Here is a 16,591-nt window from a genome sequence, read left to right as displayed (position 1 = left end):
GTCATTGTCCATTTAGAAGACCCATTTGCGACCAAGCTTGAACTTTCTGACTGATGTCTTGAGATGTTGCTTCAATATATCCACATCATTTTCCTTCCTCATGATGCCATTTATTTTGTGAAGTACACCAGCCCCTCCTGCAGCAAAGCACCCCTACAACATGATGCTGCCACCCCCATGCTTCACGGTTGGGATAGTGTTCTTCGGCTTGCAAGCATCCTGTCACGTTCTGACCTTAGTTCTTTTGTTATGTCTTTGTTTTAGTATGGTCAGGGCATAAGTTGGGTGGGTTGTCTATGTTAGTTTTTCTATTATTTGCTATTTCTGTGTTTGACCTGGTATGGTTCTCAATCAGAGGCAGCTGTCAATCGTTGTCCCTAATTGAGAACCATATTTAGGGAGCCTGTTTTCTATTGTGTTTGGTGGGTGATTATTTTCTGTTTTCTGTTTTGTGTCTACACCAGACAGGACTGTTTCATTTCGTTCATTCTCCTTATGTTGTTTAGTGGTCTCGTGATAATAAATTATCAATATGGACACTTACCACACTGCACCTTGGTCCCCACCTTCTTCCACCAACCACGGCCGCTACACCGCCCCCTTTTTCCTCCAAACATAACAATGGTCATTATGGCCAAGCAGTTATATTTTTGTTTCATCAGACCAGAGGACATTTCTCCAAAAAGTACAATCTTTGTCCCCAGGTGCAGTTGCAAACTGTAGTCTGGCTTTTTCTATGGCGGTTTTGGAGCAGTGGCTTCTTCCTTGCTGAGCGGCCATTCAAGTTATATCGATATAGGACTTGTTTTACTGTGGATATAGATACTTTTGTACCTGTTTCCTCCAGCATTTTTAATTTTCTGTTGTTCTGTGATTGATTTGCACATTTCGCACCAAAGTACATTCATCTCTAGGAGACAGAACACGTCTCCTTCCTGGGCAGTATGACTGCTGCGTGGTCCCATGGTGTTTATACTTGCGTACTATTATTTCTACAGATGAATGTGGTTTCTTCAGGCATTTGGAAATTGCTCCCAAGGATCAACCAGACTTGTGGAAGTCTACAATTCTTTTTCTGAGGTCTTGGCTGATTTCTTTTGATTTTTTACATGATGTCAAGCAAAGAGGCACTGAGTTTGAAGGTATGCCTTGAAATACTTCCACAGGTACACCTCCAATTGACTCAAATTATGTCAATTAGCCTATCGGAAGCTTCTGAAGCCATGACATCATTTTCTGGAATTTTCCAAGCTGTTTAAAGGCACAGTGAATTTAGTGTATGTAAACCTCTGACCCACTTTCCAGTGATACAGTGAATTATAAGTGAAATAATCTCTCTGTAAACAATTGTTGGGAAAATTACTTGTCATGCACAAAGTAGATAACCGACTTCCTAAAACTATAATTTGTTAACAAGAAATATGTGGAGTGGTTGAAAAACAAGTTTTAATGACTCCAGCCTAAGTGTGTGTAAACTTCCGACTTCAACTGTGTATATATATATATATATAAATATAATTATATATTCTTAATTATTCTATGTAATATTTTATTTTATACCCACATGGTAGTTTCTCTTAAGCAAATATCTAATGTAGGTTTTACATTCATAGCTGGTTTCCCAATCATAACCAACTGTTTTACCACTACACTGATTCATTAATTTTCTTTTACAATATTTTTCTAACCTGCAGGAATATTTTCTTATTTCTATCTCAGAATTGTGCCCTGGGATCACATTACTCGTAACCGTGTCATGTCGTCCCATGGCCACTTCTCTGCTTCAACAGATAAACACAACCCCTGACTCTGATCAGGATACTTCTGCTTCAACAAAAAGAACCCACCCTACTTCAACAGGATGTTTGCCCTAAAATTACTTCTTTAATTAAAGATATCTCTGTTTTATTATAAGAATTCCTAATGAAGGATTCTAGGACATAACTATAACTCTGCTACAACAAAGTTTCTAACTAGGGGTATCTTTTGCTCCAACAAAAGACCTCATGTGCACAACCTGTTGCCAGAACAGGATTTTCTATGATGTAAAAAAAAAAATCAGTCTCACCCTATAATTTATTTTATCTGTCTGGAATGGCATATCCACTCACTGACGTTCCCTGCCGGTCCAGGGCGGGTCCCTTTCTGCTCCATTTTAGTTCGAGTGTGGGCTCCCTTTCTTTTGCAACACCTTTATTATAAGATTTGCAAAAATGAAGCAATCAACCATTACCAAGAATGGTTCAGAGTTGAAAGCTTAACAAACGTAGTCGTGTCTCTGCTTTTATAGAAAAAGCACAACCTCTTTTGTCTATGTGGCAGTTTAGCAGATGTGTAGAACAGGGGTGGAACATAGTGTAAAAGGCGATTGGTCTGTGCAGAATAAGATAGCCCAAGGCTGATAATACGAGGGCTGAACCGTATAGCTGCGTTTTGGCACAGTTCTCACCATAATGTGCTCCTTCCTGCAAGGGTCCACACAGCTTACCTTCTGTAGATAGTAAACTCACGGGATCTCACATATCTCACATGCTGCGGTCGCACCTAACGGATCTAAGCTATACACCCAGTCTTGTGACTAAGTCACACAAAGACAAGTTTGTATCAGGTAAAAAAACACTAGCATATAACAAGAGTCTATTCTTTAAGCAGCAAAACAAGGGATAGCATGACTAATTATGTAATTTTCCACGGCATTAGTAGAGTGACTCTCCTGAGCACCCAATTACATTACCACTGATGCTGTAGGCTGCCCTGCACCTGTGATTACTGCTGATTAGTTGATGAAGGCACCTTGATGCTGAAACGTTGGTAAATACCCATTAAATTGCTGGGAGATTATACATGGAGTGTGCAACTTTCTTTATTTTGAACCTGCTGATTAGTTGCAATGATTTGTAATCATTGTCGTCATCATCCATACCATTGATTTGCCGTACTTAATAAGTAATTCAATATGCAATACATGACAGATTACAAATTCAACCTGCCATAATAGGTTAGAGGTCAGGTCAATATTGAGTTTATTAGACTATTTTACTCAGTGACATGCCATTCCAAAGGCATGTGATTATTGTAGCCTAATGCCAAAGTGGTGGTCAAACATACGACTAGCCACCATTGCCACTAGTAATAATCCTTTATCCACTTTGGCTCTGTGCATCAATACCTATTGACCATTGACTGATGAAACAGCAATTGTGATTGATGAGATAGGATGTCATTTGTACTCCCAGGACAGCTGTCACTAAGGGCAGAGATTAGGATCACACTTCCAGTCGTTCCCTCCACTTTTCATCCTATTTTTCCTCTCTTCCAGGGTAGAATAATCAAGGACATTACCTCAACATCTGTTGCCTGAGGCCCTACCATCAGCTAATATGCCTGACTGCATTCACTGTGGAGCCATTACTTGTAATAGCAAAACAATCAGGCTTTATGGCCCTATACGACGACGTACAATGGAATGGAGGCCGCATGTAATTTAATTCTTAAGGGATTGGCTCCACACATTAAGTCTTTGCCTGCAGCATACACACTGTACAGGCTCAACAGAGATGGAAATGGTGGTATGATAATGGCAATAACTGGGCTCAGTGGAGCCAGCGATAAACTAGGAATTGAATGGATGACCTAGGGCGGCTGGACTCTCACTCTACGCCTCATTGATTTACTGTAGAGAGCTTCCTGCTTCATTATGAGGGACATATTGGTGTGGGAGAAATCCACGTGTTCATTTGATTAGAACCTATGTTAGCACACCCAGCCCTGAGGCCTTTCTTCAGGGTGTGGTTTGTAATTTAAGTTTGATGTATTGACATTTCATTGGTATTTGGTTAATAATAGTTCAAAACCTTTCAAAAGCTGCAGGGAAAAACTTAGTTATTTGGACTTCAATATCCTGTTAAAAGGTCAGAACCAAATACAAAAAGACAAGCCTTAAAAAAATACTATTGCTCTATGCTTAAAACTTCTTAAGGATCAGTGGGACGCTGATGGCAGAGCGCCAAATTCAATACTATTCATATTTAACTTTCATAAAATCACAAGTGCAATATATCAAAATAAAGCTTAACTTGTTGTTAATCTATCTGCCGTGTTAGATTTTAAAAAGGCTTTACAGCGAAAGAAAACCATTTGATTATCTGAGGACAGCACTCAGTATACAAAACATTACAAACAGTTAGCGGCCAAGTAGATTAGTCACGAAAGTCAGAAATAGCAATAAAATGAATCACTTACCTTTGATGTTCTTCGAATGGCTGCACTCACAAGACTCCCAGTTACACAATAAATGTTTATTTTGTTCGACAATGTCCCTCTTTATATCCAAAAACCTCCATTTTGTTGGCGTGTTTTGTTCAGTAATCCAATGGCTCAAATGCGGTCACAAGAGGCAGACGAAAATTTCAAATAGTATCCGTAAAGTTTCTGGTAACATGTCAAACGATGGTTATAATCAAGCCTCAGGTTGTTTTTGCCTAAATAATCGATAATATTTCAACAGGACAATAGCGTTATAATATAAAAGAAAAACAAGAAAGGCGCACTCTCGGGATTGCACACCAAACAGGTTGGGGACTTTCCACTGGCCTCTCATTGAAACTGCTCATTCTCCCTCATTTTTCAGAACAAATGACTGAAACAATGTCTAAAGACTGTTCATGGCTAGTGGAAGCCATAGAGAATGGAATCTGGGTCCTATCCCTTTAAATGGTGGATAGGCTTTCAATGGAAAAACACCCATTTCAAAAGAATAGCACTTCCTGGATGGATTTTCCTCAGGTTTTTGCATGCCATTTCAGTTCTGTTATAATCACAGACATTATTTTAACAGTTTGGAAACTTTAGAGTGTTTTCTATCCAAATCTAACAATTACATGCATATCCTAGCTTCTGGGCCTGAATGGCAAGCAGTTTACTTTGGACACACTTTTCATTCAAAATTCCGAATGCTGTCCCCTATCCCAAAAAAAGTTAAAGAGAGTCTGTTGTTAGCCTATGGGAGATACAGTGCATTCGGAAAGTATTCAGAAAAATACTTATTCTAAAATGGATTACATTCAATGTTTTCCTCATCAATCTACAAACAATACTCTATAATGCCAAAAACAAAACCCCATATTTAGACTCTGTGGAGATGGGAGAACCTTCCAGAAGCACAACCATCTCTGCAGCACTCCACCACCTATCAAGCCTTTATGGTGGAGTGGCCAGACGGAAGTCACTCAACAGTAAAAAGCACATGACAGTCCACTTGGAGTTTGCCAAAGGCACCTAAAGGACTCAGACCATGAGAAACAAGATTCTCTGGTCTGATGAAACCAAAGTTGAACTCTTTGGCCTGAATGCCAAGCATCACGTCTGGAGGAAACCTGGCACATCCCTACGGTGAAGCATGGTGGTGATACATCATGCTGTGAGAATGTTTTTCAGCGGCAGGGACTGGGAGACTAGTCAGGATCGAGGGAAAGATGAACGGAGCAAAGTACAAAGACGTCCTTGATGAAAACCTGCTCCAGAGCGCTCAGGACCTCAGACTTTACAAATGCACTGTATCTATAGTATGGGATCTTGAATGCAGTGTGTAACAAATACTTTTCTCTTTATTGGTTCTGTGCTGTTCCTATAGCAGTAATGAAAACAATACATGATAGTCTCTGGATGACAAATGTTTCTGTGTACTCTTGGTACCCTAAGCGGTTGTTGATCCACTGAGGCAGCCAGGTAAGATGATAATTTAACACCCTATTACTGCCCGGAGAGTTATGTACAGGTTTATGAGGGCATTTGTGATAAATCATGGCTGCTGCACACTACAACCACATGTAGTACATCAAGAAGAAACATAACAACTTCCTGCAAATTATACCATAGCACAACAGTGTTAAAAAGTACAATGATGTATAGTACACAACAGCTAAAGTGGATCCTTAGTAAATCGGCAGACACTAAAACCCCATGCCCTTGTCAGTCTTATTGAGTTAGACTGCTGTGGGAGAGCGTCCTTTACTTCAGCACTAATATCCAAATAACTTCTGGTAGGGAGGGAGAGGGCTTGAAATGAAGTTGTGGGCTGTAAAACTGTTAGCTTTAATGTTGACTTTCATATGCATCCATGATGAGAGTGGTATTTAAAAGGCAGTGATTATACCGTTTCAATGGTTTCTGTAATGCTTAACCGTTTATCGACAGCCTAATGCTCTGGTGCTCAGTCTCTCAGCCTGGTCTCATAGACTAGATGTAACATAGTAAATGTATGATATATAATGTTTGGTATGGTTACATTAGACAGAAGGTTACTTTAGGCTATTTTAGATCATGAGAAACTTTGCAACTACTTACTACTTTTTAGCTACTTTGCAACTACTTAGCATATTAGCTAACCCTTCCCCTTACCCTAACATAGGACTGTTACTGTGACCATATTACCGCCACACCGGTGGTGACGAGTCATAATCACAGTCAAATTCCATGTGACAGTTTAGACACGGAAGCTCTGATGCTGCTGACGGTCATTGGTGGTCTACCAAACTTGCTAACTGCCTGGTACTCAGCAATCTATTGTCCCTCTAATCACTCTGACATGAATGCAAATGTGGTCGAAAATCGAAATCAAACACTTCATGAGAGCCCATGAGCTAATGTTGTACAACATTTCTAAAGGCTATGGAAATGCATGAGAAAACTGAGTTTTGGTGGCCTCTATTAAAAAGAGGAGGATCCCATCAGCTTTCTATAGGCTAGGCCTACTATATTTATTGATCCACTTTTGATGGGTGACACTATTAGCCTGTCACTTGTGAATGACATATTATAACTATTGAATGATGGCCAGCGTGTGCAGTAAGGCAAGAAACAGTGCATGCCTTTTTTTGTGAATTGTTCAAATTGTAGACATAAACCTCATATAGCCTAGCCCATAGGCCTGTATGTTTTGATAAGGTTTGTATCACAACTAAAGTGGCCAAATAACTTCTCAAAATTAAGCACATTAATCTGCTTTACAACCGGTGTAGAGCCTATCTGGTAAACATAGGCAACAGTGAATTTAAAATTTGGTGAAGATCATTTTCACCATAAAAAATACACCTTTATAATAAAGCATTACATGCATAATTACACTTGCGGTCACTTTTGAGAATGGTGATTTCCCGCTAATTGATTGCATTTTGGAACATTCGCGCTTGTAGCCTACTGCCAGGTGTGCGTTGCTGCGCTTATAACGTGAAGAAATAGCCTAATAGTTTATCTATGTTTTAAACTAAACGTTCTGATCTGTTGCTTCAGCCTCATTGCTTTTAAACAATTTTTTGATGCTAGTGGTTGTATTCATTTGGGACTTGACCAATTGAATAGGTCTCTTTTGTACTATGAGGGATTGTAGATTGACATACGCTAATGCTTTTTCTGTTCGTTAGGCCTACTCATCTTGTTGGTTGACAAAAAGTAAATGTGGACAGTTCTTCCTTCTAACATCTTCAATATGCACCTCGGATGCGCGCAGTTGCGTCCCCAATGTGTCTGTCTTCACTGTGAGAAGGACGCAATCTCATGATGGGCTTTGGCTAAAAAGAATTGAGATATCTGAGAGAGCCATGTGAGTGAGAGGTGCTTTGGACCCTAACCTTAACCTTTTAAGCTAAGCCTTCCGCTAACCCTAACCTTAACCCTTTAATCTAACTCTTAAAAGTAGCCCTAACCTAGCTGAAGTTAGCCAGCTAGCTAATGTCAGCATTAGCCATTTAGCCACCTAGCTAACATCAGCCACAACAAATCAGAATTGATAACATATCAAACGTTTGGCAAATTCGTAACATGTACATTTAGCAAATTTGGCACATATCATACAAATTGTAATTCGAAACATCCACAAATTAATACATACCATATGAAATGTAACATATCATAGTATATAGAGCATCTGGGACTTACGTACAGAATAATACGAAATGCTCTGAGACCAGGTTGAGTGTTTGCACACTCAGCCCCAAAAGTGGTTGTCTCAGGAGCAGCACGCTACACTGTGCCTTTTAGTCCTGTGTCTGGGGGAGCAGGAACGGAAGAGGTACACTCTTCGGCTGTCCCCATAGTATAACCCTTTTTATTCCAGGTAGAACCTTTTTTGGTTCCATGTAGAACTATTTTGGGTTCCACGTAGAACCCTCTGTGTAAAGGGTTCTACATGGAACTCAAAAGGCTTCTACCTGGAACAAAACATAGTTATTCAAAGGGTTCTCCTATGGGGACCGCCAAAGAGCCCTTTACGGTTCTAGATAGCACCATTTTTTTCTAAGAGTGTAGTGACTGGTTTAAAGCAGGAGAGCAGTAGTGTAAGCTGAAATGAGAGCTTTGTTTGAAATGTTTCCACCTGCGTGTTGACACAACCTAAACAGCTCATTTCCACTCCGACTGTTCCTCCAAATCATATTAATGAGTAAAGGATTGAGTCAGACATACTAAACAGTAGGGATCCCCCACGGGGTCCTTGTCTTTGCTTTCTGTTTTTAACGATGGCTGTCACCCTCTGGCTGTCACGCTCTGCAGACACTGAGTCTATTTCTCAGCTTTGTTATGCTTGATATAAAGACTACTGTTGTAATTTACAGTAACAGCAATCAGATTCAACAATCAAAGATGCCACACATTGTTGGTATTAACACACCTACAGTAGATCTCTAGGAGTGAGGCAGGCATTTTGACTAACTATCTTATCTTTCTAGGCTTTACCTTAGACCACCTATGTCTGTCACTATCGCTTTATTGTTGGTCCGGTGTTGTTAAAAAGTATATTTTTGCTGTCATGGTGTTTTTTCAACAGACTCCAGGTTTTCGTGTTATCTGTACTGGACCTCAGGAATATAATCTCAGAGAGGATGCTGGACTAGTGAGGCAGAGCAGAGTGGGCCTGCGCTCCGACAGGCAGAGGCCTGTTTTATAGCTCCTATTACGGACATGGTTAGCTCAATCCATCATCCACGCCAACTAATGATTGCTACCATACATCCTATGTAGCACAATTCTTTTAAGGACAGGGAAGTTGAAGCTCATTCATCTTGCTGTTCTGGACTAATAGCGGTTTGACAACTGGTACAGAGGCAATTCTTCTCCCCACTATAACATTAACGGACCAGCTCTGAAATGGAACTGGGCCTCGTTTCCCAGTAACTTAAGCATTACAATGATTGTAGCAGGTACATCGTTATTTACGAGCCAACTTTTTAAGAGTTTTTCCCAAACAAGCATGTAGAGAGAAAATTAGCGAAGTGCATCGTTTGACCATGTGTCGATACTGACAGGATCAAAAGAAAAGCAGTGCTGCCCTCGGATCAGCTTCCTCCATTCAAATCTTACCTTAATATTAGAATCATTCCCACCTATTGCTGCAAATAATCTATTGAGGCGGCGTATTATACTTACCCAATAATAATGCAGTAAATCACAGATTGGGCACATCATCGCGCACATGTTGCACAAATTACAGACAGTAGCCTAGTCTCAAAGTAGAACTCAATTGGTTGAACATGAAATTGATTTCAATATGATTTAAATAGCCTATAGTATATAGATCCATGTAGACTATCTTTTAATACAGTCATTTCGGTTTTCTTTCGAAACATAATTTTATTCTTCACTTGTTTGTAAGAATTGCAAATTTTTTAGCAACTTTGTATTTGTAGCAGCGGTGTAAAGTACTTAAATAAAAATTACTTTAAAGTACTACTTAAAGGAAAACACCACCCAAAGACTATCTTTTAGTATTTGTTTCATTAGACCATTGTTGAGATAGTCCCAAAAGGTTTTGCTTGTCAGAAATCATCCCTGTGTATGATGCATTTCCATCATATGATGCCCCGTTTGCATCATATGATACAAAATGCATTGTACGGGATGATATCTATATTTTGAATGTTACATATCTTGAAACTTGATTGCTGACAAGCAAAACATTTGGGTGGAGTTTTCCTTTAAGTTGTTTTTTTAGGGTATCTGTACCTTACTATTTATATTTTTTACAACTTTTACTTCACTTCATTCCCTAAGAAAATAGTGTAATTTTTATTCCATATATTTTCCCTGAGACCCAAAAGTACTTGATACCTGTTGAATGCTTAGCAGGACAGGAAAAATCGTCAAGTTCACACACTTATCAAGAGAACATCCCTGGTCATCCTACTGCCTCAGACCAGGCAGACTCACTAAACACACATGCTTCATTTGTAAATTAAATTACATTTTGTCTGAGTGTTGGAGTGTGCCCCTGGCTATCTCTACATTGAAAAACAAAACAATGGTGCCATCTGATTTGCTTAATATAAGGAATTTGAAATAATGTATACTTTTACTTTTGATACTTAGTATATTTAAAACCAAATGCTTTTGGACTTTTATTTTAATGGATCTTTCAATCTTACTTGAGTAATTTTCTATTAAGGTATTTTTACTTTAATTCAAGTATGACAATTGGATACATTTTCCAACACTGATTTGTAGTCAACTTTGTTCTGAAGTTATCTGGGAAGCAAGGCCCTGATCTGCATCTCTACTTCTACCCTCTAAACCAAACTTAAAGTTCCCTGCCACAGCTGTGTGTGTAGACTTGCACACTAAGACTCATTAGTCATTGCAAACATGTCACAATCTATTTGCAAATGTACTTTTAAACTGCAATTAATTGTAGCAGCTGGAGTGGATTATTTATAACCCAAGTAGAATACTAATGAAAACAGCTCTGCTTGACCAATTATACCACATTTTTCATACACAACATTTACTCTGTGTGTGTGTGTGCAGTGTCAAATCAAAGTGCATTTGTCACATGCACAGGATATAGCAGGTGTAATCAGTAGGGTGAAATGCTAACTTGTTTTCTCTTGAGAGCTCTAATGCAGTATTCGATATCAAAGGTAAGAAAATAAGATAAAATACAAACACACAACAAATAAAAACACACAAAAATGTACTCTATATACAGGGTCAGTACCAATACCTTATCAATGTGCAAGGATATTAGTGGTAGTTTAGGTAGATATGTACAAGTAACCAAGTGTAAAAATGATAATACAGTTTTTTTAAATTGCTTTGGTGGAGTTGTGGTATATTTTCACAACAGATCATCAACAAGGCAGTTGTTTCAGAGCTCTAAGCACATTTTTAATTGACTAAGTACAACACAAAAAATCCTACAGTCACTTTTTCACCAAATTTAGTCCGTGTTTAATCTAGAAATACATGTTCCACATTCCAATGCATTTTCATGTAAAGTAATAGCTTTTCACAATGCAATGCTCACTTTACTTTTGATGTGATTCTCTTCTCTTTAGTTAAAATACGTTTTACTATTACTTAAGCCAACTGATATTTTAAAAAATGGTCTTCATTCTACACACGATACCCCATAATGAAAAAGTGAAAACAGGGTTTTATAAAGAGAAATACCTTATTTGCAAAAGTATTGTTATGCGACTCAAAATTGAGCTGAGGTGCATCCTGTTTCCATTGACCATCCTTGATATGTTTCTACAACTTGATTGGAGATCACCTGTGGTAAATTCAATTGATTGGACATGATTTGGAGAGGTCAAAGGTAATGTCCATAGAGCTCCAAGACAGGATTGTGTCGAGGCACAGATCTGGGGAAGGGTACCAAAACATTTCTGCAGCATTGAAGGTCCCCAAGAACACAGTGGTCGCCATCATTCTTAAATGGAAGATGTTTGCAACATCCAATACTCTTCCTGTCAACTCCTTATATAGACAGGTGTGTGCCTTTCCCAATCAATCTTATTTACCACAGGTGGACTCCAATCAAGTTGTAGTAACATCTCAAAGATGATTAATGGAAACAGGATGCATCTGCGCTCAATGTTGAGTCTCATAGCAAAGCGTCTGAGTAGTTATGTAAATAAGCTTTTTTTGTTTTTATTTTTTATAAATTAGCAAAAATGTCTATAAACCTGTTTTCACTTTGTCATTATGGGGAATTATGTGTAGATTGATGAGGAAAACATTGAATGTAATGCAATTTTGGAATAAGGCTGTAATGGAACAAAATGTGGAAAAAGTCAAGGGGTCTGAATATTCTCCGAATGCACTGTATGTCAAAATGTTTTTCCCCAGATGCATGAACAATGAGGATATTTACTGTGATTTGGATGAGAACCGCTGGCCAAATGTTCAAGACAGGCTTGATGCAAACTAGTGCCAGCTAAACATAGTTTATTTCATTTGTTTCATTGGTTACATTGTAAAATTTGTCTTCAATGATCACACCTTTGATCACACATGGGATAGAAATTATGTCAAATTTGATGTTCAGTCAATTTTAATGGGTAGTGTAAGTGTATTACCTAATGTGAAATCAGTGTAATGTACAGTACTGTAACATACTACATTCAAAGGGTCATTTATAAACATGTATCTTGAATGTTTTGCTATTGGATTAACTGGTTGTTAAAATAACTAAATTGAGAAGATATCATTATGTTGTGTTTTGGTGATTAAATCAATGTACTCATTAAATTTCACAGTAAACTTATATTTTGGATTGAAATGTATGCTAAAATGAATGCATAATGAAAGGTTTTGAATGTACTGTAAGAATGGCTGTGTGACAAGTGTTACCAGTTTGGAGTTTTGTACTTGGAGTTTAGAGTTTTTGTACTTAGAAAATTAGTACCAAAACTATAGACAAAAACTGTTATAAGAAATAGTAGCAGCAGCGCATATGGTGAAAGTGTGTGTGCATGTGTGATTGTGTATGGGCGTCAACATGTGCGATAATGTCAGTGTCAGTTTAAACGTGTGAATTTGTGGGTAGAGACCTGTGAGTGTGCATGGAGTCAGTGCAGACAGTCCGTGGGTGACGGTGGGCAGCCATTGATTAGCTGTTCAACAGTCTTATTGCTTGGGGATGGAAGATGTCTGTGAGCCTATTGGTCCGAGACCTGATGCTCTGGTACCGCCTGCCGGATGGTAGTGGAGAGAAAAGTACATGGCTGGGGTGGCTGAAGTATTTGGCAATTTTCTGGGCTTCCTCAAACACCGCCTGGTATAAATGTCCTGGATGGCTGGGAGCTTGCATCAGTATACATATAATTCAAGTAAAATGGTGCCGCTAAGATAACAACTGATTCCACTTCGAAACATAATTTCGATTAATTTTATAATATGAAATCATATCAATCCAGTCATGACTGATTCAATCTTAATTATCCCTCTCTCCCTCCCACTCTCTCACTCTCTCCATCTAGCCTTCGTTCTAAGCTGTGCCTTCCCTAAGGAGCCAGCCAATGGGGAAGTATCAGTAACTCACCTCCATGCTGGGGGAGAAGCCTACTTCCAGTGTCTGACCGGATACCAGCTGCAAGGCCCCACCATGCTCACCTGTCGCAACGCCACTACACCTTACTGGAGTGGCAAGGAGCCCAAATGCCTGGGTAAGAGCCAACAACACTGCTTCCTTCCTGCCAAACACACACACACACACACTGTTAAGGCTTCTAGGAATAGTGGGTGGAGGAGTCAGGCGCAGAGAGCCGGTTAGTTCCGAACGTGGATCTTTATTCCAAAGACAGTGAAAACGGACATGCCAAACACAAGGTCGCATTAAATAACCCGTCCAAACAAACAGGACTAAAACTGTTTGGAAAAATAGAGACCACAAAATAATCCAACACCATGAACAGAAAACAAGCCCGCACAATAGCCAGCGGGCCTAGTGCCCTTAAATAGCCTACAAACAAAACTTAACTCAAAACAGGTGTAAACAATTAGACCAAACTAACAGAAACAAAATAAAGGGAATCGATGGCAGCTAGTAGGCCGCCCGACCAGGAAGAGGCACCATCTTCGACGAGATTCGTGACACACACATACTATACTTCCAGCGCCAACAGAGATGGCCGGCTCGCTTCGCATTCCTAGGAAACTTTTGTTTTTTCTATGTGTTATTTCTTACATTGCTACCCCAGGAAATCGTAGGTTTTATTACATACAGACTGGAGGAACTATTGGATATAAGAGCAACGTCAACTCACCAACATTACTGACGGAGCAGTCTTCTGGTCAGGCTCCGTAGACGGGCACATCGCGCACCGCTCCCGAGCATACTACTCGCCAATGTCCAGTCTCTTGACCAGAAGGTAGACGAAATCCAAGCACGGATTGCCTTCCATCAGAGACTGTAAAGTTCTTTGTTTCACGGAAACATGGCTCACTCGACACATACTATCGGAGTTGGTATAGCCACCTGATTTCTTCACGCATCGCGCCGACAGAAACAAGCATCTCTCTGGTAAGAAGAAGGGCGGGGGTGTATGCCTTATGATTAACAAGACGTGGTGTGATCATAACAACATACAGGAACTCAAGTCCTTTTGTTCATCTGACTTAGAATTCCTCACAATCAAATGCCGACCGCATAATCTACCAAGAGAATTCACCACTCCCTAGCATTCTTCCCGCCAATGTCCAGTCTCTTGACAACAAGGTTGATGAAATCCGAGCAAGGGTAGCATTCCAGAGGGACATCAGAGACTGTAACGTTCTTTGCTTCACGGAAACATGACTCACTGGAGAGACGCTATCCGAGGCGGTGCAGCCAGCGGGTTTCTCCACGCATCGCGCCGACAGAAACAAACATCTTTCTGGTAAGAAGAGGGGCGGGGGCGTATGCCTTATGGATAACGAGACATGGTGTGATGAAAGAAACATACAGAAACTCAAATCCATCTGTTCACCTGATTTAGATATCCTCACAATCAAATGTAGACCGCATTATCTACCAAGAGAATTCTCTTCGATTATAATCACAGCCGTATATATTCATTGTAGCTGGGGATTTTAACAAGGCTGATCTGAAAACAAGACTCCCTAAATTTTATCAGCATATCGATTGCGCAACCAGGGGTGGAAAAACCTTGGATCATTGTTACTCTAACTTCCGCGACGCATATAAGGCCCTGCCCCGCCCTCCTTTCGGAAAAGCTGACCACGACTCCATTTTGTTGATCCCTGCCTACAGACAGAAACTAAAACAAGAGGCTCCCACGCTGAGGTCTGTCCAATGCTGGTCCGACCAAGCTGACTCCACACTTCAAGACTGCTTCCATCACGTGGACTGGGATATGTTTCGTATTGCGTCAGATAACAATATTGACGAATACGCTGATTCAGTGTGCGAGTTCATTAGAACGTGCGTTGAAGATGTCATTCCCATAGTAACGATTAAAACATTCCCTAACCAGAAACCGTGGATTGATTGCAGCATTCGTGTGAAACTGAAAGCGCGAACCACTGCTTTTAATCAGGGCAAGGTGACTGGTAACATGACCAAATACAAACAGTGCAGCTATTCCCTCCGCAAGGCTTTCAAACAAGCGTCAGTACAGAGACAAAGTAGAATCTCAATTCAACGGCTCAGACACAAGAGGCATGTGGCAGGGTCTACAGTCAATCACGGACTACAAGAAGAAATCCAGCCCAATCACGGACCAGGATGTCTTGCTCCCAGGCAGACTAAATAACCTTTTAGCCCGCTTTGAGGATAATACAGTGCCACTGACACGGCCTGCAACGAAAACATGCAGACTCTCCTTCACTGCAGCCGAGGTGAGTAAGACATTTAAACATGTTAACCCTCGCAAGGCTGCAGGCCCAAACAGCATCCCCAGCCGCGCCCTCAGAGCATGCGCAGACCAGCTGGCCGGTGTGTTTACACACATGTTCAATCAATCCCTATACCAGTCTGCTGTTCCCACATGCTTCAAGAGGGCCACCATTGTTCCTGTTCCCAAGAAAGCTAAGGTAACTGAGCTAAACGACTACCGCCCCGTAGCACTCACTTCCGTCATCATGAAGTGCTTTGAGAGACAAGGACCATATCAGCTCCACCCTACCCGACACCCTAGACCCACTCCAATTTGCTTACCGCCCCAATAGGTCTACAGATGACGCAATCTCAATCACACTGCACAGTGCCCTAACCTACCCTGACAAGAGGAATACCTATGTGAGAATGCTATTCATCGACTACAGCTCAGCATTTAACACCATAGTACCCTCCAAACTCGTCATTAAGCTCAAGACCCTGGGTCTCGACCCCGCCATGTGCAACTGTCCTGGACTTCCTGATGGGCCACCCCCAGGTGGTGAGGGTAGGTAACAACATCTCTACCCCGCTGATCCTAAACACTGGGGCCCCACAAGGGTGCGTTCTCAGCCCTCTCCTGTACTCCCTGTTCACCAATGACTGCGTGGCCATGCACGCCTCCAACTCAATCAACAAGTTTGCAGACGACACTACAGTGGTTGGCTTGATTACCAACAACAATGAGACGGCCTACAGGGAGGAGGTGAGGGCTCTCGGAGTGTGGTGTCAGGAAAATAACCTCACACTTAATGTCAACAAAACAAAGGAGATGATCGTGGACTTCAGGAAACAGCAGAGGGAGCAGCCCCCTATCCACATCGATGGGACAGTAGTGGAGAGGGTGGAAAGTTTTAAGTTCCTCGGTGTACACATCACGGATATACTGAAATGGTCCACCACACAGACAGCGTGGTGAAGAAGGTGCAGCAGCAGCACCTC

At 40.7% G+C, this 16,591-nt stretch overlaps 1 protein-coding gene across 4 annotated transcripts in view; it reads left to right on the top strand.

The window, feature by feature from the left end:
- Positions 1–16,591, top strand: part of LOC124008500 (seizure protein 6 homolog) — a 235,353-nt gene that overhangs the window by 172,203 nt on the left and 46,559 nt on the right. For all 4 annotated transcript variants that reach the window (XR_006834107.1, XM_046319841.1, XM_046319833.1 and 1 more), the window contains exon 5: positions 13,254–13,439. Coding sequence is in view for 3 of the 4 variants with exons in the window: in XM_046319841.1 (XP_046175797.1) it covers positions 13,254–13,439 (186 nt within the window). In the remaining variant the exon portion in view is untranslated. The remainder of the gene's footprint in view (positions 1–13,253; positions 13,440–16,591) is intronic.

Source organism: Oncorhynchus gorbuscha, linkage group LG02 (genome assembly GCF_021184085.1).
Source record: "Oncorhynchus gorbuscha isolate QuinsamMale2020 ecotype Even-year linkage group LG02, OgorEven_v1.0, whole genome shotgun sequence".
In the NCBI taxonomy this organism is placed as follows: domain Eukaryota; kingdom Metazoa; phylum Chordata; class Actinopteri; order Salmoniformes; family Salmonidae; genus Oncorhynchus; species Oncorhynchus gorbuscha.
This window is presented reverse-complemented; position numbering and strand designations above follow the sequence as displayed.